At 38.0% G+C, this 22,890-nt stretch overlaps 2 protein-coding genes and 1 long non-coding RNA gene across 4 annotated transcripts in view; 1 reads left to right on the top strand and 2 right to left on the bottom strand.

Moving 5' to 3' along the window:
- Positions 1 to 968, bottom strand: part of LOC106816791 (histone H1B-like) — a 3,838-nt gene extending 2,870 nt beyond the window's left edge. The window contains exon 1 of the mRNA XM_014821413.1: positions 908 to 968. Within this exon, the coding sequence (XP_014676899.1) occupies positions 908 to 968 (61 nt within the window). The remainder of the gene's footprint in view (positions 1 to 907) is intronic.
- On the top strand, positions 802 to 9,786 carry LOC106816797 (nucleolar and spindle-associated protein 1-like). 2 transcript variants are annotated; one of them, XM_014821418.1, is made up of 12 exons: positions 802 to 1,074; positions 3,666 to 3,839; positions 4,141 to 4,251; positions 4,983 to 5,171; positions 5,593 to 5,723; positions 5,916 to 6,135; positions 6,287 to 6,596; positions 6,882 to 6,992; positions 7,227 to 7,408; positions 8,382 to 8,619; positions 8,926 to 9,097; positions 9,631 to 9,786. In XM_014821418.1, exons 1-12 carry the CDS (start codon positions 970 to 972, stop codon positions 9,710 to 9,712), a joined length of 2,025 nt encoding a protein of 674 aa, XP_014676904.1. In that variant the 5' UTR covers positions 802 to 969; the 3' UTR covers positions 9,713 to 9,786. The 2 variants fall into 2 exon arrangements, with proteins under 2 accessions (XP_014676904.1, XP_014676903.1); XM_014821417.1 differs by having other exon boundaries at positions 4,923 to 5,171.
- A 4,641-nt stretch (positions 9,787 to 14,427) lies between these two features.
- LOC106816794 overlaps positions 14,428 to 22,890 on the bottom strand; it is a 10,747-nt gene continuing 2,284 nt past the window's right edge. The window contains exons 2-3 of the long non-coding RNA XR_001394940.1: positions 18,838 to 18,938; positions 14,428 to 17,451 (exon numbers count right to left, since the gene is read on the bottom strand). This is a non-coding gene — a long non-coding RNA (uncharacterized LOC106816794). The remainder of the gene's footprint in view (positions 17,452 to 18,837; positions 18,939 to 22,890) is intronic.

The following is a 22,890-nucleotide window of genomic DNA, read 5'->3' as shown; positions in this document are numbered from 1 at the left end:
TATGTATGTGGCTTTTCACTGATTGAAGTATGCACCAGACAGGAGTAGAGAAGAAGGAAGAAAAATAATTCTTAAACTATTTCGGTGTCATTCACCCTCGAGACCTTATCACAAAATTTCATCACACACGACAAAATTTCCTTATGTTTTTGGTCTAGTTTCATTCACCTCAAAATAATTTCATTCACCCTTGGGTGAACCATACACCAGTTTAAGAAGTACTGTGGTACACTACACAGGCAGTCCAGCTGCTGTGTAAATAGGCGTACACTCACTGTACTTAGAATCAGCCTGGAAGCTCCGGAACAAAATCTCCCGGTAAAGTTTAATTTACGGGGGATACCGGGAGGATCCCGGTGAGACCGGGACACTTGGGACGTCTGATGTATGTATCTATACAAACTTAATTGATAGCCATTGATATAAACGTTATTGATAGCCATGATAAACTAACGCAAATGCATATATAGATATGCAAAATATACATAATGCAAATGTATATTATATATAACCTATTAATCAAATATAAAATTAATAATTTCTAAAATAATAATATAAATATAAATAATAAATAACCTATGGGGTCAAATTTAATTCAATTCAAAATTCAAAAATCTACGCATAGAAGTGAAGAGAGAACTAGAGGGAACTTCTCTCTTCACTTCTATGGGCCTACGCAGAGGCCTACAGAGTCCTAGCTACGTATGTATTAATTTTCTATGGCGGTGCCTATCGTCATCGCCAGAAATAAAATTTAGTTCCTGAATTACCCGCTAGGCGGCGGAAAATGATCGCGTTCTGACCAATCGTAGAAACGCGCGCGATTTTGAAATGTTTTATTTCTTTTCGTTGTAGCTTTATTGAAAGCTATTGTTTATGTTTATCTGAACTGAAGCGTGCTTATTACATTTGTTGTTTATTCGACATTCTTGAATTAGGATTGCAGTGTAACCATTAAACACTGACATAATGGATACACAAGTTGACGTCGATTTGTTAGGCAAGCTGAAGACAGTGAAGTATGGGGAGCTTCAAAAATTGGCCAAGGGCGTCGGAATAAAGGCAAACCAAAAGGTGAGAAATTCTAACTTTGCGTGACACCTTGTAGGTGCCTAACCTCGTTAATATTAGTCTTCAGAGTCCAATGGAGTATATCGAAGTCGGAAAGAGACAGTTGATCAATCAAATGCACACACACTGAATGACTGATGCTGCAATCCGGCGTGCAGTGAATCAGTCTTAAGTTATACTAGTAATAGTATTACTACTAGTACTACTACTACTACTACTAGTTATAGTTATACTATTACTAGTATTACTATTAGTATTAGTATTACTAATTAATAATTTAGTAATTGGACTTAGTCACAATCACATTCACATCACTTGAAACAGTCGGTAATAAAAATATGGTTGTAGTCTACCATATAAACCAAACCTCCAAATAACCAGCATAATATTAGCTATATATATACTATAGTATATGTATATATAATATAGTATAGAGCATATTTAGGTTGAGAGGGTCTATGTCCCCCAGGGTACTGCCGGAGCGTACCCTGGGTAGGCCTACGCCTACGGTCCGGTCACAGGCCCTTGGAGGCTCACGTTTCAAGAACAGTATAACTACTATATAAGACTATATTACAGGGTTCTCCAAGAGCACTTATACTATAGTCTAGCGGCCTGTCAGGCTATATATCGTCGAGCCCCGCCATCCTAAAATGCACCCGCCACTCTAAATATCATAGCCCCCCGGACCCCCCTAGCACGCAAACCTCCTTTGGCGATTTGCAACTATAGGACCGTAAAGGCAGCACCTGTAGTGTCGTGATGTAGAATTTGTAATGTGTGTATAGTTGTTTGGTTCTGACACTCACTGGGTGGCGGCAGGAGCTGATGACGAGCTGAAGGAATACCGGGAAGTGAAATTAATGGGGTGATTAGTTTCGGTTGGGAGACCGTAGAGTTGTGTACGCCTTTGAGGTCGAGGAAATGAAACAGAAAATCAGTGACGGACATTAAAAAGCACGAACCAGTAAAATTCAACTAATGTGTAATTAGTGTTATTTGTTTTGAGACATTCAAATATTACAGCACCCGCCATGCTATAATGAAAAAGCTTGGAGAACCCTGTATTAAGAGCGAAGCCGCTTTGCTCTTATTACTTAATATAGTCTTATACGCGATCTTCTTGAAACTTGAGCCTCCAAGGGCCTGTGGTCCGGTATACCGGAACGTACCCTGGTACTATCTAATAGTAATATGCCGGACTGTACCTCGCCTACTCCACTGACGAGTCTAGGGAGTCGCCTACTCCCTAACCCTAACCATATCAAATAGTTACCAGGGTACGTTCCGGCAGTACCCTGGGGGACATAGACCCTATGAGCCATATTTAGGCTTATTGTAGTTCCAGTACTGAAATAGCTCTAGCATCTACTGAGCCTACTCTCTAGTACTATACTATAGGCTATAGTACTAACTTTAGTACTGTAGACCTTGTTGCCACAGACACAGGCACAGGGGACAGCCACAGGGACCTGAGCCTGAGGCAACAAGGGCTATAGTATAGGATCTGTCATTATTTACCCCTGATGTGTCTCTTGATGTATCTCTATTTCTATAACTTGGCATGCATATATATATATGTGTGTACAGGTCGTGTGCATTGCGTATTCAGTTGTTAGTTATATGGTTATTGTGTATTTATTTACTCAATGAGTAAATATTAATTTATAGTATGCAAGGGAGTGACTGAAAATGAATGGGCAGGTCAACAGGGGTCGAAATTAGTTTTTTATTATGGTATCCATTCGGGATACCAGGTATTGAAATCTGGTATCACCGCCAAAGATCTGGTATCCGATTTTTTGGATAGTAATTTCAACATTGTTGGTATCCAAAATCTTTAAATTTGCAATAATAGCATTTGAAAATTATTAATATATGTAATGTAATTATTATATAAAAACATGAAAACAGATTCACAGATATACACAGACAAGTACACTGCAGACGTATTGTCTGGTTCGCTCACACATTTATGATCAGATCGCGCACACTCGCTCTACGTGCACTCGCTCAGATGCGCTGCCGTATAAAGTTGATAATTCAACAACCACTATCCCGATTTTGACGATTTTTTTTTTACTATCCTGGCGGGATACCAAGCATTGAAATCTGGTATCCAACACTTACACAAGAATCTACTATCCCGCGGATATCGGGATAGCGCTAATTTCGAAACCTGTGAACCACTAGGTTGTTCAGTTGCTTAGCAGTCAACATGTTGTCAACGTATTAGCCAGCGAGCCGTGCAACCGTGATTTGCACGGTCAGTTTTGAAACTGCATGGCCAAAAATGTGTAGCACGGCCTAAAATATATTGATCCAAAGCCGTGATTTGATCTTACATTTGTAAAATTGCACTCCCAAATATTTTTTTCTGCACGCCCACAATACTCATACCCTGCATGTCGTGAGCACTTCTTAATACTACAACGTTTTATTACATATTAGTTTTGCATATCCTCTGGATGATTTGAGTCGGTATATGTTTAAATTAGTTACAACAAGTTTTTCCACCTGCCCCTTCTAACTCGCTTTGGAGCTCCCCAGGAAACTATATACTGAACAAATGTTATTTAAATGTGTGTTTATAGAGCAAGCACCTGCTGGCTGCTCTGACAGAGTACTATAGACTCATCAAGGTCGCAAGTCCAACTGGTAATGCTAATGGCAACACATCTCACAAGACTATGGATAACGACGAGGAGGAGAGGGGAATAATGGATGAAGAAGAACCAAATGTTCTACTACTTAGTTCATCTGAAGAGGTATTTTCAGCTAGTAATTACTATGTAATTAAATATTCACAAGTAAAACATGTGATTTCCTGCAATAGCCGTAAACTTCCCGATGGTATGATTGTGGATAATAGAGATCCAGAGAATCTCTATTATCCACTCCTGATTGCATTACATGATGGATCACAAGTAACAGCTAATTAGTGGGTCCTATTATTACATTTGTTTATTGTCAGGGACTCAGGGTGTTTGGAAAGCATTTATGTAGGAAAATCTAAATGGGCCAGATGCTTCTATAGACTATTAAACTGTATTTTATTGTTCTATGTAGGTGTCAGGTGGGGAGAACGATAAAATAACCCCAATTCCGAAAAAGGATTCTCACAAAGCACTGAACAAAACAGGTAGACCAAAAAGGAAGAAACAGGCAACAGCAGATGAGGTATGATGTTTATATAGTACTGTTTGTCGTGAATAGGTATTTGACATACAAGTGAGAACTTCAGCTACACAACTGTTTAGGCGAAAGGTTAAGTCGAGCCAGTGAAAAAAATACACGGGGGCTCGGGGCGATTTAGCCCCCGAAATGCCAAAACGAGCCCCCGTAAATTTGCATACAATTCAATACAAATCAAATTTTAGATTGCTATTTTCATCCACGCGAGCTTGAAAAGTAGCCCCCGAAAAATATATTATATTTTTTTCCCTGGTCAGAGCTATGCATATAGCTCTCACAAGTTCTGACGTCAAAATATGCCTGCACAAAAAACGCACGAATGCTTTAATACCTGAAGTGTCCAGATGCTCGGAAATTAACAACTAATGCCAATGGGCACTAACTCGCCTGGGCGACTACCGGAAAGAATTTGTAATGCCTATGGCAAATTTGTTGTCATTATAGATGATTTTTGCAGTAACTAAATGACTAAAATGAATAATTGGCAGTTGGTAGTAAATACAGTATAGCAGACCAATACTTGGTATTGACCCAGATTTCCAGGAGCATATGTAGCAGCGTTCATGATAACCAGTCGAAATGGTTTTAGGTTTTTAATTTTTATGCGAAAATTTTCAGGAACATGGTTCATAGCATATATAATACTTTCTTCACAGAGTGTCAATAAAGCTGATGAAGTTGTCAGCAATACTGATTCAACAAGATTTTTGGAACAGGAACTAGAGACTGGGGCACTTACAGAAGAATGTAAAGATAAATCATCTCCTGCTCCAAAGCATAACGATAGTGGGCAAAATATTGATGTCCATAATCTAACTGTCACATTGGAGAGAGAAGATACAACACCAAGCGAAGTAAAAGAAAATGCAGAGAAAGAGGGCATTAAAAGGCTGCCCAAGAAGAAGGTGCATATATATAGATATTATATCACGAAATCATATATATTATATGTGTCTAACATGATACCTGGTTGAATTCTGGTATGCATAATTTAGAAGCAATGCATCGATCTTCAATGTAATTACTAATTAGGCTTTTTTAGGGTCCGATGTTCATGTCAGATTTTCACTCGGTTTTTGGTTTCATCTTGAGCACTTTTCAGTTTATTCAGCCATTTTTACCAACGATAATAAAAATCACATGCCATGTGTGTATACACCTGTTCTATCACACTTTTTGAAACTATTACTGTTCTGACAAACAAATACTCAATATAAAACCTGCTCAAACATGCTGTGGTTTGTATAAATTTGTGTCGTTCTGATTTCTGATAGATATTTTAAATTAACTTCTACTAATGCTGCAACATATTTATGTGATGGACAGCCTAACCAGAAGGCTGCGTCAAGGAAGGGGAGGATGACGGCACAGCAGAAAGCAGCCGCAATGTCACCTGTATCTGCTGCGCTAGGTGCAGCCCGTGAAACACGTTCTGCTCCGCAAGCTCCAATTGTTGTGTAAGCAGCTGTAATAGTACGCATTGCTGTGTATGCACATGTAAAAATGTGTTTTTAAAACGTGTCAATCGTATTCTCAAGTGCCATTTAGCGGTAGAGAAAGACATTGTACTGCTTTTAAACATTGCTCCATGTGTAAAGCTGGCACATAAACTGCATGTATAAGTTTGATATTTCTGGCATTGTTTTCAGAGAAACACCACCTGTGGCACTGAAATCATGCCGATCTTTCATGAGTCCCACTGTTGCAAGCATGGCGAGACTGAGCGGCAAGAAATCACTTGGTTTGGTAGCTTCTATTCCTCAGAAAAGAGACACCTTTACAATTGAGATGTCATCTACTGGAGGAAAGAGAAAGCGGTCAGATGCTGAAGATGAGATGGCAATTAAGAAAGCAAAATCTGACGCTGATGTGAGTCTAAGATGCCAAAATATATGCCAGATTATATGTTGTTTGTTTAATTCTTGTTAATTGGACGACATATAATATACTACTTTTTGTAGTTATGCATTTTCTTCTAGAAATCTAATAATCTGATAATAATTTTTACATCATTTCACAGAAATCAGCCAGCAAGAAATCACATACAACTGAGCTCTTTGGAAAGACATATATGAAGAGAAAATCGTCTTATACACAGAAGCCTGTGCCAACAGCAGCTCAAATACCACAGCAAAAACTTGAAGAAAAGACTGACAAGACACCACAACAGAAGCTAAATGTGAGCAAGACCCAGGAAAAACCAATCAGGTCGTCTGAGCGGCTTAGGTCAAAGACCAATACGCCAGGTTCTTCAACAAAAACATGTTCGGCGGACACTGATTTGAAAGCTCAAATCATTGCTGAGCTAGATAAGAAAGTCGAGGAAAAAAGTAAGTGGCTCCGTGTCGTACAGCAACATTGTTAGTATTCCACAGCGTTGTGTATTAATGATAGCAGGAGTTAATGAGATAATGAGATAAAACCTAAATGAGAGTTTATCTCATTAACTCCTGATGTTAGTGATGTGTGCAAAGTGCGTGCAAAGAAAAAAACAAAATGATAAAATCTTCAACTTGTTGATGATTTGATTTCTCTCTTGTAAAAACAGCTTGTGGTAAACAACTGTAATAACATCAACAATTGACATTTATTAACTTTATGGTAACCTTTTACAGGAACATTGTTGAGCATTGCTGGGAGCAAGGATATCAGTGGTACTACGTCCCATATTCCCAGATTCATTGCCTTTGCTGCCCAGAAATCAGGAAAAAAGACATACACTCCAGGTTTGTGGTTCTAAGATGATGATGTCTACTTTATTACATTGTTCCATACCACCATACTATGATAGAATGACTAAGCAGAGCCTGCAATCTCATATATTATTTTTATGACACTAAAATTTAACACAGTAACAAATCACAAAATCTGCAGTTTAAAAATGTGTAAGTGTTTTCACTCTTACGTGAAACAAAAGATTTACAGAAACTAACTCCTTTGGTCACTTTTTCAAACTCTAGGTGCTAAAAATTTTGCATCAAAACATCAGCAAAACTTCAACAAGATAGCTGGGCAGTCCATTGAGCATTACCTTGAAATGAAGCGCAAGAGGACTGAGCAACTCACCGCATCCGTCGTAAGAGCAAGAGAGGTCGCCGCAAAGACCAGAGAAGCTGTTAGCCGATTAAATGCATCTGTAAAGGTGGGTGTACTAATATAATTAATAATTATTAACAGGCAGAAGTACGGTTTGGTCTTTTAATTTTCCACTTGTTTAATAACACCCATATGGGATAGAATATCTTGCCTGCTGCAATATTAAAGGGTGTAAGTGAGAATGTGATGCATGCTTGGCTAGTAATTACTTCCTGTGTAGAGTAGTAACTTACGTTATGTAAGTAATATGTTCCTGAACAAATGTCCAAAATGCGAAAGTGCTGTAATCACGTTTTCTCAATGATCAAGATGCTCTCCCCAAGAAAAAATTTCAGTTTAAAGGTGCATTAGAAGAGTTAAGAATCCAAGTAAACGTTTTCAAAAGCATATATTGAATATTTAATTATTTAATACAATTTGTGCTATAATAATACAGCAATACCCTGCGTTGTGATAACTCGGGTTGTGTAAATTTGCCCATACATAATTTGTAAATTATGACCGAAACTTAGTGGACTATTCCGTACAAACAGTGGCATGCTCAATTGGCTTAAGTAAAATAATAAGTACCTATAATACATCACGGCGGGTGGGTCATCTTTGATACACGTAATGTATTGCGATATGTGTCTAGTATTATTTTAATAGCAGTGTACAACGACCTTAGTGACTACATCTCTAGTGGGTAGTAGTAGAAAGAGAAGGTCTACTGTAACCAGCAACAAACTTTAGATAAATTTTGGCCTCCAGGTCACAGCCTGTAACACACAGACAAGACAATTATAGGGATAACAAAAGCGAGACAACAGTTAATAGTGTACGTCTCATCTCCTTCCTTCTAGTTAGTCATCTAACCTTAAATCCCTTTGTTACCCTGCCCGAGTTATTGTAATTTAGGCTAAGGGTATTACTGTAGCTGTAATATATCTAGATGCACTGCAAACATTTAGTGCATATTTTGTGTTGAACTTATTAAAGTTATAGTTGTAAATTCTAATCATTGTCAAATTCCTTAACAGAAGCCATTTGTGCCAATGGCCACCAGCGTTGCGGATGCAACATTCAGGTTTGCCAGGACGGCTGATAGCGAGAACATATCAGCATCCCCAAAAGTCACTAAAAAGAAATCGATGAGTGAAATTGATGAAACACACGGTTCTGCGACAAGAAACAAGTCCAGCCTACCTCTGTACAAGAAACAGGGTTCAAATCGCAAAACTATCCTCAAACCGACGTCTGTCATTAAATCATCAGAAGGTAGGTAAAAGAAGTGCCTGTTATGTGAGAGCTGAATGTACAGGGATTTATATAGGTCAGAAGTACATAATATGGGAATGCAACCCCCCATTTTACGTTTTACCATGTTTATAATTAACTATATGTTTGCTAGCAATGACGCTATCACCATGTTCTTCATGAAGAAAGATGGATGTTGTTCCATATAATAAATTAAATTCACTGAAATCCTGCTGTGTGCATGCACTGTATATGCCCTAAGTAGTAAACAATTTTGAAAATGTGAAAATTTGATGCTAATTAAATGTACTTTTGAATTTGCTGAAGCCTCAAATCAACAGAATGAATGCAAGTTTGACCTAAAGGCAAGCCTCCAGAAGAAGTTATCATATAAACCATATGTTGGTAAACTGGAACCATTGCGTGAAAAACGTGGGGTGGTATCTCGCACACACCTGCATCCAGCCAACAAGACTGGCCCGACTGTTGTTGCGGGAAGGTAGGTGGAATACATGGCTGGGTTAGGAGAATTTAAGGCGTTTACATTTGAACAACAGGTATATACATTGCTGCATATATCCCCGAACGAGAGACCCAGTTATTCATTGTCTTTATTAGCATATATGGTAATTACCATTTGTGAGGTTGATTGTGATCAAGAAATAGAATCAATATATATTCTCTCAATAGATGGTGTTGTGTTGTGTATTGAAATCTTGGTTACAACATTGTGCTGCCACCTATACGGTGTTATGGTAACTATGTAGGCTACCCATAAGTCTCTCTCTTTCCGGTGTACCATGTAATAACGGCATGCAATAAATACGAGTTCCATTTACAAGAGCAGATTATTCTTTATATAAGAACTTTGAATACAATAGATGGCGCCTTCAACATCAAATCAAGTCTGGTAAACTTCATTTTCAACTATGTTAAATTGTCTTATGTGACAAGTGAATTAACAACAACAACACTAATAATAATAACAATGACAACAAAAAACATCTAGAGTTTTTACTTTTTGTTTTACAGAAATAATCGAAGGCAGGCAATGGCAGACAAACAAGCAAATATGCGGGCAAACCAACAGATGTTGCGAAGAGGACTCGTGTAGTTGCCAGCTGCACCCACGTTGTAGTTGTAGGCTTGTACAAATGTGAACCGCCCTCGCACAATACGCAACACAAACAACAATGATATAGTGTCTTTGTCTATTACATAGCTAAATATATCGTCGAGTAACGCTGCCAGGGTCTATGTCTCCCTGGGTACTGCCGGAACGTACCCTGGTACTATCTAATATGCCGGACCGTACCTCGCCTACTCCACTAACGAGTCTAGGGAGTCGCCTACGTCTACTCCCTAACCCTAACCATATCAGATAGTTACCAGGGTACGTTCCGGTATCAGAGATGCCAACCACTACGATTTATCCGTATTTTATACGAATTTCTATTCCTTTTGCACCACTACGACCAGTTTGTATCAAACTACGAATTTCACTGTGATCGAAATAGATTTTTTTTTTTTTCAATTATTGTCATTTTTTGTCAATTTATTGTCATTTTTGACCCTCAGAATGCAGGAGATTGCATCTCAGAATCAAAATTTTTTTCCGGGGGGGCATGTCGGACCCCCCTAGAAAACTCGGGTCACTACGTGACCCTCGAACTACTAATTTGATGGCCAGAAACAACAGATTGCTTCAAATCTCTGTTGGCATCTCCGCGGTATACCGGACCGTACCCAGGGAGACATAGACCCTATCAGCTCGAGTAACAGTGTTGATGGGTTGCCGAAGGACAAAGTTATATGCAGCCTGTTACAATATTCTGACATTTTGTATTGTTCGTACTGTTTGTTTATACCCGTCTAGTTGGCGGGTAAAGTATTCTTACTAAATTCTTATTACTGAGCAGGATGAAATTTTAATTATTGCGACTATACAGTTTTTTATGTTTATAATTTCCTCAGATCTTGAACTTTTTTTTAGTAATAGCTGTAGTTTAGCTATCATATATTGTAACTTTTTGTGTGCATTATATATATTTGTATAAGTGGCTAAATTTTGCATTTTATTATAAGTAACTGCCAACATGCAGTGCAGTATGTAGTAAGCAATGCAGTGTTTATACATAAAAAATACAATGAATTGAGTAATGTGCTGTTCAAGCAGGAGAATCTTCTGCAGAATTTCAATGTTTGCATTTTGAATCTTTTAACTGCACGTGGCAGATAGTGTTGGTTTTCTAGTTGAAAACAATTGAAAATCAAAGTTTTCAACTGTGGATTTTACCACAGCAAATGCACTCCTAAACATGGGTGTGGTCGTTGTCATGTTAGTGTGTAAATACATATACTGTACGCGTAATACATAATGAATGCAAATTAATCGTTAAGTCTCTCTGACATGCTCTGCATTATAGCTCGGTATCCTGTCGAAATTTCTGCATGGTAATTAATGATAACGACGACCTATGTTCTCACTAGCTATCAGTATTTGTGTAGCCAACAGGTATATACCCTGCTAAATAAACTAGGAATTGAGTGCTCAACATCTGTATCTACCGGTATGTTATCTTTAGCTTATGATCGTCGTATAACGCCCACACATACGTACGTGACCGCACCCCCCTTCCCTTTCGCGCGCTCTCGCTCCCTCTCAATAACTTCATAGCTCACATTGTAAGTATAGGGATGGGCTGGCCGTTAAGCAAAGCGGGTTATAGCCTGTCGACTGAGCGAAGTGAGAAGCAAACAAACTGTAGGCATAACTATTTGATCTACAATCAGTAGAGCACGGTAGCAATCGCTCGTGTATGTACTCGCTGTACAAAAACGTATATGCGTACTGGAATCTACAAAGAGATCCGACGAGTCACGAAATCTCGGATTTGTGCATCTTTGCCGTCTCCTATGTGTGGCATGAGCAATGTTCGACAGTTCGAAGGACGTTAGCGCACGTTTATTTCATCCAAGTTATCATGAATATTGCTCCATGCTACCGTCAGATTGACTGCACGTACAAGTGCTACGACGCTTAAAAGTGCCCGATTACTTAATACCTTTTGAAAATGAACTCTTCGCTAAGAGCTTACGCGATGGTTTTACTTCTATGAAACCATGTAAACCCAAATCAATTCCAAGTTTACATTACTTGATAGTATCACTATTCAAGCCGCATATAATTATCTCGTTTTAAGTCATGGAATAACCCAATCATTATCATTATCAGGAGTCTATCAATATTGATAGACTTCTGTTATTATCAGGAGTAAATACAAAACGTTTTTTTATAATCTCATGTTATTACTATGTAAGAAAGCGATTAACGGCGAAACCAGAGCAAATAAAGTTCTTTCGTTTCACAAGTACGCTGAAAGTGATCCGCCGATCATAAGGGCATTGATAAGATATCTTGTGCGTGTGCTTACATACTTCCCTCATGTGTTCTCCGACCCGAATTAAAATGAGAATCGCCTGGCAGCCTTCCCTAGACTAGCCTTCCCCTTCCAGAGATGACGGTACGCGTTGGGGGCGCGGTCATTTGGTCGCGCCTACATGTGCAGGCCGTGTCTATTTTAAGCGCAGCCTCAAGATCGAGTTCCACTAGTCTGTTATCCTAAGCATCGCGACAGCTGCATGAATGGTTCGCCGAGCGCTGCTGGCTGACAGAGAGATGAGAAACATGCACCAGACAAGAACCTGCTGCCAAGAGCCCTCTTGATTACACACGTGGGTGTGGGCGGGCGTGCGTACGTACGTGTGCGTTCGTGCGTGTAAACCAGCATTTCACCTCCCTGTTACTTCGCTGGTTCCACTGCGCTTTCCCTCATCGTGTCGGCTATGCTTAGACCTAATACCTAAGAATCCCAGATATTCTTAGTAGCACCCCCCCCCCCTCTATACGGTGAATGTGAGCATGGAAAAGCTAAAACAAAGCTGTGATTGTTCGGCAAAGCCTGCGCCAAACACAGATTCACTAATAATATATGTTATCAGGCGTGAATAAAATCAAGTGAATAAAATCAAGTTTATAAATGACCGACTTAATAATGTATTATTTATGACGTCAAGCCAAGATTCACCAATATATTTTATGTGCTAAATTATTGAACTGTAGTCTGTAAATAAACTATTCAATCCTAAACCTTGAATCTCGTAAGCACGCGCACGCGATGTTGTTTGTTATGATTACGTATACGCATGTACGCAATGGCTTCCTCTGATGACTTCTGCTACGATGCTTTGCAGCTAAAGCTATATATATATATATATATATATATATGTATATATAATATAGGTGCCTGCGGTTATTTTCCACCACCTGGCAGACTACCAGAACCAGCGAACGCGTTTGGTCAACACGTACCACGTAACGCACTAATGTAATATTATATTTTATTAATTATCATTCCCCATCACATTTTTTCGTAGAGAAAAAAGCAAATAGCATGAAACAAAAATGTGAAACTGGTGTACAATAATTAAGATTTAATATTTTTCTGGATTTCACATTTTGATATGCAATTGTGTATTCTCTTATACAATCATTATGATAAAAAACATTACGTCGATAAAAAAATTATTTAGTACTTCGCCAATTATATATAACAGTTGAATATTCGTTCTGATTACTATTTTTTTGTAGATAAACATCTGATAAAATATCTGATAAACCCAGCCGCATAACATCCAAATAAAACTACATACATGTACCATAATACCACATAATACTAACATACTATCCCATAACAAGAGCCATAGCAAGAGCACATCTTTAACTAAGTGCTCGTTATAATATCGGGACATTTTTTCATTCATGTACTCCTGATAATATCACGAGTGAATAATAATAGATTATTAATATAGATCTATTATTATTCACTCCTGATAATATGATATCATGAGCTATATATTGTTATCATCGATTATAAATGTGGATGCGTAATCATCTGCTACACCGAGTCGTTCAACTATGATTGCCAGCAAAATGACCCGTTTCCCTACAAGACGCGCTATGTGCATTCAGAACAGCACTGAGAAGTAAAGCGGGCACTGCTCTGTTTAGCATCATTGCCTTTATCACACACCGCTCACTAGCATCCCTCTTGGTTCATCATCTTCTGCGCGCAGGTGACAGGCAGTGACATGCCTTTCCAAAGCAGGTCGACAATGTCGTGACACTGGAAGCATACGCCACACGGTGCTAGCAGCACGTAAAAGAAGGACAGGAAGAATCCGATTGGCCAGCCAATGATGATGAGGACGAAGAACCACAGAATTCCCCACAGTATGTTGCCACCGCTGCCAGCGCCCATGTTAGCTTAGCGAACCTGGTGGGATGAAACGGAAGCATGCAAAAGGATTCTGACATGTAGATATCAATATGCAACAATTCTGACACAACAAACTATAACAAGTAAGATTTCTCATCCAACACGCGATATCAATTTCTTGTGTATAGGGCTATAGGCTATACCTATAACCAAAGAGCTGATTAACGTGGCGTGCACATTTGCCATGTTGCATTTTTGACATAGAAAAATAGTAGTCATTTGCTCTATTATTGGTAACTGGACTTGCAAATGTGGTAATGTCGTGTCACACCTATGGTCACACAAACAACGCGAATCAATGGGACAGAAACTAATTCTCACGTGTACAGGTAGATTTGATAATACCATCCACTGATTATGAATATCAGCAGGTCCACCAGGCCACACTGAACTAACATGGTTCCAGCAATCCCCTATCTGTTCTCTTGTTAACATTTCTAGAAAACATCTCAAATTCAGCATAGGAATATATAATACAAATACACCTTGGTATCATGGAATAGCATTTTATTCACTGCACATTGACTGATACATTTAAAAACGTAAGCACCTTAACACACGATTTCCTTGATATACTGTTCAATACTTTACTGCAGAGATATACTAAAATATAATTCCTAATCACGGTCCCTCCAACACAAATCTCTATGCATAGGCAAAGACACTTATCTAAAGACTTATCCAAAAGTAAGGCTGGCTGCAGCTTTTGCCCACTCAACACTTATTTAGCACAGAAATCTTGTTTCTTGCATACTCATAGTCATATAAAAATTATAATGGCTGAATATGGCATAATTAGACGCATGTTTATACAATGATAGAATTATTTAACATGCTTTCAAAAATCAACTTAACTTAACAGACACCAAAACATTACATGTATAGTAAAAATAACAGCCATTTTTCAAGAACAGGCAAAGGTTCCTATAATTCTCAGTCAGAATTTATTTTCACGCATTGGCATCAAAAGACACTACATTAATTAACAAAACACTCGCACAATAGCACAGTAATGCTTTATTTTACCAAAAATAGACATAAACTTCCAACCATCTGTCATGACAAAATAAGCCTCCCACTATGTTCATTAAAAGTTGACCCACGTATAATACATTAACACAGTTACGTGCAGGACATAACACCAATGTAGGATCAGTGGAACTCATTTTAATGTCATTTAAATCTGTGCGTGGCAGTGTTCAATCAGCAAAAATGCATGTAACCCGATGGTTAATGTTTTAGGGGGCTTTCACAGTAACATTGGGGGAATAACCATGCAGACATAGATGCAACGTCCCCAACAAATACTCCTTTCAATTTAGTACAATCTCGTGAAGGTGAACATGCAGCATGTCTGCTTTCATCACAGCCTAGCACCGTTCTTCCCTAACACCCCTCCATGTTCATCATCTTCTGAGCACATGTCACGGGCAGTTTGACACCCTTTTCCAGCAAACTGTTCAGGTCGGTGCAGTTGCAGCAGACGCCGCAGGGAGCAATCAAAACGTAAAAGAATGACACGAAGAATCCGATTGGCCAGCCGATGATGATCAGCACTAGGAACCAAAGAATTGCCCACAGAAGATTTCCGCCACGGCCGGCACCCATGTTAGTTCAGCACTACCTGGTGGTGATAAACCAAACTATGGAAGCATGCAAGGCACCTTACGAATTCAGTGTCTTTGATAATCATGCACAAATCTGATCCTACTATCAACGCATGCTACGGCTGTGTATTTGCGTAGCAAACTATAGGACAGATTCGCCCTCTAGGTCGTCACAGAATCAAGAAGTCGTGTTAAACCGTTCACCATGGTTATACTGTGGCTATTGCATACAATTTCTAGCTTAGATTATAGACCACAGAGATTGTTATTATCCTAAGACAGATGACATTACATTCTTTATTCTGTGCTCATCTGGAGTGCAAACATATACTGAGGCATTGCAAACAAATCGCGAAGCAAGCAAAAATAATTTGAAGGGCTCGATGGTGCCATACATCATGGCATACCATCACCTTATATCATGCACTGTTGAAGAAACAGAAAATGTTAGAACAGTCATGCAACACCTGCAATGAAAATCGGTGAGTAATACATGCTGTGCGACCTGTGTGCCTAGAAAGAAAGTGCAACATGCAAGTTTGAGAGATGAGTTGCGTTGGGCAGCTGCTGGTACTCATGTGTAATTCTAATCCTTAGATATATTTTTGATTGGAAGACATTCAAATGGAGATTCAACAGACTAGATTGAAATAAATGCAATTTTCACTGCATGCAAAATGTTCTACATCGTAAATAAAGAAAACATCTACTAGTACTGCTACTACACAACGATCAACCCAACACCTCACAACACAACATTTAAATATTAGGATTATCAGTCACAACACTGAATCTACTGTATTAAATGCTGTGCCCACCCCCCAAAAACTAGAAACTACTGTGAAATAGGTGCTGCAAATACAGGTCCACAATCCCTTACCCACAACAGCAAAATTTAAAAAGCTCTGAAACTGTTGAGTTTTCTTTCATGGAGCATCACTCATATATGCATTAAATTACCAGTCTCGCCAAACATGACCTGACAGGTCCGAATATTTATCCAAGTAAGTGCATCAATTGTGTCATATTTTTGCTTTTCTATGATTTTGAATTTAATGTTAATCGTTTCTTATGGGGTGCTGTCAGAAAATCCCAATAAGGTATTATCATAATATACAGTACATGTATCATACTACTGTTCTGATATCCAAAAAAATTCTGAATTCTAAAACACATCTGGCCAAAGAGGTTTCAATAAGACATTGTGGACTTGTGCTTGGCAATGCTTGATACAACACATTAAGGGAGATTCTATGCGTGAAAAAGAACTTTTCACAGTTAAAACAATTCATCAATATAAAGAAATGCACATTTGGTCACATCGTGTCCGCTCAGTCATGATGAACATTTTGGCAAGAATGATCATTCTGTTTTGGATTGGATGAGTGCTGTTTCTAAAATGTATTAGCAGAAATAATCTCATTCAGAACGACATGGAAAATTATTACTGAAAATTGTATAAAACAACATGACACCAATAATCTATGCTGCTGTGTTCCACCATGGAACATAACTATAGATCAATGATGGCTTAAGGGCCTGTAGTGTGGAAACGAGCATGGATTCCCTAGTGAACTTTCCCATTTATGATCTAACAAACTATTATCAATGCAACGGAAATACTATCATCCATGAGTTTTCAAGATAGGCCATTTCGTGCAACAGGCACCTATTCCCTACTCAGCTTAGCAAATAGATTTCTGGGCACACATGTTGGTCGCGCATGTCAGTGGCAGTTGTACGCCCTTATGCAGTAAGTTCATAAAGTCTGCACATCCTCCGCAACACGCCTGGAAGGGAGACAGCAAAACATAGAAGACGGCACACACGAATCCAATTGGCCAGCCGAAGCAGATCAGGATGAGAAACCACAGCAGACCCCAGAACCAACCGCAGTTGCAGGCCATCTGTGAGAAAAGATAACGACGCTGAAATTTCACACAAACATGATGGCGGGAAGCACAAATATGCACATTACAGTACAGCTACCAGACTTGGCATAACATGTGAGCAGTGTGGACTGTGTTAAACTAGATCCTTTTACTTATTCTTCACCTATGCTATATTTTTTGATGATCATTAACAAAAAACAATTACCCACCACAGGTAATAGTAATATGAACACTCATCTCAAATGATATTTTAACAGTACCTAATCAAGACTACTCGTACTATATCAGGAGTAAGATGCCATGCCCCCCCCCCCCACCTGGACACGCACGCACGCACGCACGCACGCACGCACGCACGCACGCACGCGCGCACACACACACACACACTCATTCACTCCTCCTCATCTCGCACATCTTTCTCTCTCTCTCTCTTTCAAGTTAATACTCTTTAAGTTCAGACTGATTATTCTGTGATGGATGTATGTTTATACTCATATGATTAGACTTCTTAAATGTTTGAGTAACATTTGAATTGCCGACTAAATATATAAATGTTTGCATTATAATCCTCTTCACTTACAGTTACACATGATATCTTTGTGGACTGCACGTATATTAGTGGTATGAAAAAGGGTTTATTAATGTCATCCCTAAATTTTAAAAACAGTCGTACATGAACTGCCTGTAGTAGATATGGTGCACAGTTATCAAACCATGAATATTTACTGTGTATACATATATGAAATGGTCATTTTATCAACTGAGCCATCAAAACTATATAGCAGTGTAACATGCTACATCAGTACTATAATTTTATGTCACTGCACTCCTCTGCACAGTCACAGTACACTATACTGAAGGCAGTGTACATGCGCACGTGTGTATGTGTATATGTGGGAGTATGTGGATGCGTGTGTCTTTGCTATGACTCAGTATTACTGGCTAGAGATGGACTCTGAAGATATGTCTATTGACCGACTAAATAATTTGGACACATCTCTTGCCATAGCTCAAACAATCATACTCTCTCACACATATAGACAACATGAGGTTATGTACTATTGCTGTTCTATTCACTCACTGCTCACTCTACATTGTGTACTTTTCTCGAGCCATCAAAATCACTATGATTTTTATATGGTTGAAATTCTATGTTTTGATGACTATGCTACACATATCACAATTGATAATAATTAATGGACTTGCGATCCAGTCATCCATAGACCCATCCCTAAAATGTTAGTTAAAGTTTCTGCTAACGACTAATCATTAGATGGTTACCCCTATGATCTCCAAGAGTCTCACAGATATCACAACAGACATGGGTAAAGTATTTGGTAGAATCTGACTTGATTCATTTTTTCAAATAATTTCAGATTTTATGAGAATGTAATGACTTACTGTTTAGGAGAATAAGAATTCAGAAGAATAAAGCCTGGTGTGGAGTGACAGGTCTTTTTCTTGACTATGGCGTCTTCTGTTAATGAACTATTGTTCCAAACCTGTAGAAAAACATTCAGATCAATAGCACCAAGCAACCATCATATATTACATAACATCAGGAGTGGATAATAGAGATTATCCACTCCTGATAACATACTATCAGTATGTACATTTAGTATGACAGCAAGACCAGATTAGTAGTAGCTAGATGATGTCATTTCTACCTTGTACCTTGGGCCTCTGTACATGTATACACTAGGAGTGTAGGGTTAGATTATTGTTATGTTTCAGTTAGAGCTCAGGGTAGCGGTGCTAATATATGCCGATGATGTGCAGGGTTCTAAATTCAGAATAGAGAGTTGAATAGCCTGTAGCATAACAATATATGGCTGAGTACAAAACTATATGCAAGGTAACCTAACCCAATGAAAAACAGCAATAATCAGTTACACGCTGATCACCGTTGTAGCTACATCGGTCGGCACCTCCGGTGTTGGCCGACCCGCACGCAGATTTTCCTTCCGACCGGCACAAAAATGATTGCGTTTATGTAAAATTATCTTTAAAATAGTGAGAAATCTACAAATAATCACAACTAATACACTTAAAATTAATTTAAAAAACAACTCTGAGTTTAATCTCAACAAAAATTATGCGTAAAATCCGTAAATGCGGGCCCCTGGACCCCCAGCCATGAACTAAAATTGTCCAGGCTACAACCCTGACGCTGATAACACTGGCCGATTGCTAGTTTTAAACAGCAGAAAAAAACAGACACTATTTGTATAATTGTCACTCATGAGTACTAATCACCCCCTGTCTTCATACTTCCGTGTATAATGAAAACAGCGCACCTCCTTGCCTCTTGCCAGCATTTCTTACCTGCCATGACTCACTGAACAGACTCACCACTTTTTTTTTACATTTTTATTATGACTCACATGACCCACCCAAACAATCACATATAGGCCCTAGCTATCCAATTTGAAAGAAAACATCATTATATGTGCCCTATTATTGGCCTATAAGTATAACCTATAGTTGACTGAAAAGGAAATCAAGACTAAAAACCTACACTTTGGCTGCTTGCCATTGAAATTAGATAACTAGGTGGTTGCATAAACCAGTTATGAAATAGAGTTGAGTGTCTGGTATGCACCCATGAAATGTTGAATGTGGGCAGTAGAATTGCACTTGGGGGTGGGTGGAGGGGGGGAGAAAAAAGTAAATAACTGTCAGTGTCATGAAAATGTCAACTGTGGCACATATCCACGAATCAAAATATATACAGATGCCTTAAATTGATATGCTGAATCAAAAGCACTTAATCCATTTCACTAATAAAATAATTGTAAATAAACAATTAAATTGTATTTACTTCAAGTAGTAACGTGTATGTATTCTTGACTACTAATTCCATATAAACGCTGTTTAGATGCAACACAGTCTCACTCCTCGCATGCCAGTGTGCACAAACTCATAGCAATAAAAAACAGGTGGAAAAGTTAACCAAATTCGCACAACGTTTCGCTTCCCTTCACAGGACAAACTATACCGCCTCCACATTCCTTTAATGCTCCCTTTCCCACCCGCTCCTTTGTCTGGTGACTTTATGCACAACGCGTTCGTGTGGTGGGACTCTGTATTGCAGAACAGCATTATTTGAACAGCATTTACGTGAAATGATTATGTGATAGACGTGCATACTATAGCTGTCCACAGGTCGAAGTCTGCCACGCCTAAAAATAAGTAGGGCTACAAGTTATAAGATGGCAACTAAATCACAAATACCTGATAATAGCCGTTAGTAATGCTGTATATAATTACTAGAAAATAGCATAATCAGAACAAATAAACAAACAACGCAAGGCCAACGACATGTAAATTGTAATTATAAATAAAATGATAGCATGAGAGCAAAATAACATGTCGTTTTAGTGTCGTGCTACCCAGCGGGAAATTCAAAATGCTTCTGTGGGAAATTATGTCCATTTGCTCATCTGGTTGGGAAGGCAACAACACTGACACTGTATATTAGTAGCACTAAAAATTGTTATTATTAATTATATATTACTATTAGACTAGTACTAGTAGTAGTAGTAGTAGTAGGCCTACGACTAGCTCTAGTGGGTACCGGTACTATAGCCCACAAGCACTTAATCTGGAGCGTTTCAATAAAATATAATGCTAAATAAATACGAAATTTATTTACTACCAAAGTCTTAATGTTTCTATACTCTCTTTCACCTATTATTGCCGACAATTTTCTGTAAATGCCGTCCAAATGCTCATCTGCAACAAACGCTGGCTGCCGCTGCACAGTGCACACTGACACATAAATATATAGCAGGTAAGAAAGCGTGCTGCCAAAATTTGCTCGATGCTCGCTTGATTTCATACGAATACAACACAAATATTCAACCATTCTACTCCATCTTTGTTTCTATTTGAAGAACAGTGTTCACTTGTTATAAAAACATACTGTCTGTGTTCGTAACCGAGCGGTGTCATGCGAAATCACACAAAGCCTGACGAAATTCTCGCATTCGCTCCCGTTGCAGTTTATGTAAATGGCTGTCGGGATCAGGAAACACGTACCCACCGGCGCTCTTCGTGACCTCGTGAATTTATTGATGCTTTACCAAATTGATTTTTTTTTTGTTTTTTTTAATTTATTATTTTAGTTAGAATTTTGGTTATGTTTTGAATTCTTTACAATATTTTCCAACAGCCGTTATAACGCTATATTATAATATTATTACACATTGTTCTGGCTCTTAGATGTGTGAAAATCTATAACATTTTGTGTGCTGAACTTCTTACTCTAATTTATTAAGGTGTCGCGGTCAATAGGAATAATATGCCTAACTGTAATCAAATCGTATTAAAATCTACTCGTTTAATGCTACTATTTATTTTAGTATTTGAAGTTTGTTATGATGTTACTTCAATTTGTGTTCGACGTGTATCTATACCATTCCTGTGTTGAAATTAAACGTTTTAACTAGGTTTCGTAGCTAACTCTGTTTAAAATGATATCAACAGCAAGTGTTTGATTCGCGTGGTAATCAATAACATTAATTACGTATATACCAGGAAAAAATGTATCATTAACTTTAATAGTAGAATTATTAACTTTTTAATGATTTGAGCATTAAAACTTAATAGCGCATCATCACTTGTCCAATGATTTGTATTCTTAAAGATAATGATTTGAACATTAAAGTTAATGGTAATTTCGCCGCATTTAATAGTTTGATTAATAAATTTAATGATCAAATCATTAACTTTAAGAGTAGAATTATTAACTTTTTAATGATTTGAGCATTAAAACTTAATAGCTGTATCATCAACTTGTCCAATGATTTGATTCTTAAAGATAATGATTTGAACATTAAAGTTAATGGTAATTTCGCCGCATTTAATAGTTTGATTAATAAATTTAATGATCAAATCACCACTTAATAATCGATTCTTAAAATATCGATCATTAAATGCCTTTTATAATCGCGATTATAAAAGGCATTTAATGATCGATATTTTAAGAATCGATTATTAAGTGGTGATTTGATCATTAAATTTAGTAATCAAACTATTAAATGCGGCGAAATTACCATTAACTTTAATGTTCAAATCATTATCTTTAAGAATCAAATCATCTCAATAAAAAACATGGCTTGTTGATAAAGCAATAATAATACAATAAACAATTCTTTTTTAACTCAAAACTTTATTGAATGCTATCTTACACCCACAAACAATTTTCACTCTTTATTTACACTGTTAAAGCTAAACTGTATGAACGAAAAGCCCCCATATGTGGCTACCAAGAGAAATACAAACGCACTGCAAACACGTACCTCAAACGAACGATCAGAACATGATATACACTAATCAGAGTCCGCACACACATATGTCCTTCATTGTCCTTCCAATTCCATGTCCTCTGTTGCAGGCATTTCGTTTTCGTCCTTTTCCTCATCACGAATAATTACGACCTTCTTTTGTTCT

This window comes from Priapulus caudatus, unplaced genomic scaffold (assembly GCF_000485595.1).
Source record: "Priapulus caudatus unplaced genomic scaffold, Priapulus_caudatus-5.0.1 Scaffold1489, whole genome shotgun sequence".
In the NCBI taxonomy this organism is placed as follows: Eukaryota; Metazoa; Priapulida; class Priapulimorpha; order Priapulimorphida; family Priapulidae; genus Priapulus; species Priapulus caudatus.
The sequence above is the reverse complement of the archived record's forward strand: the minus strand, read 5'-3'. Positions and strand labels throughout refer to the sequence as shown.

Bases quoted from the DNA above. Each gene is read 5' to 3' on its own strand.
- LOC106816797 (XM_014821417.1), top strand. From the start codon at position 970: ATGGATACACAAGTTGACGTCGATTTGTTAGGCAAGCTGAAGACAGTG. The intron at 4,252-4,922 runs GTATGATGTTTA...CTTTCTTCACAG, and splicing joins AACAGGCAACAGCAGATGAG to AGTGTCAATAAAGCTGATGA. The intron at 6,136-6,286 runs GTGAGTCTAAGA...ATCATTTCACAG, and splicing joins AAGCAAAATCTGACGCTGAT to AAATCAGCCAGCAAGAAATC.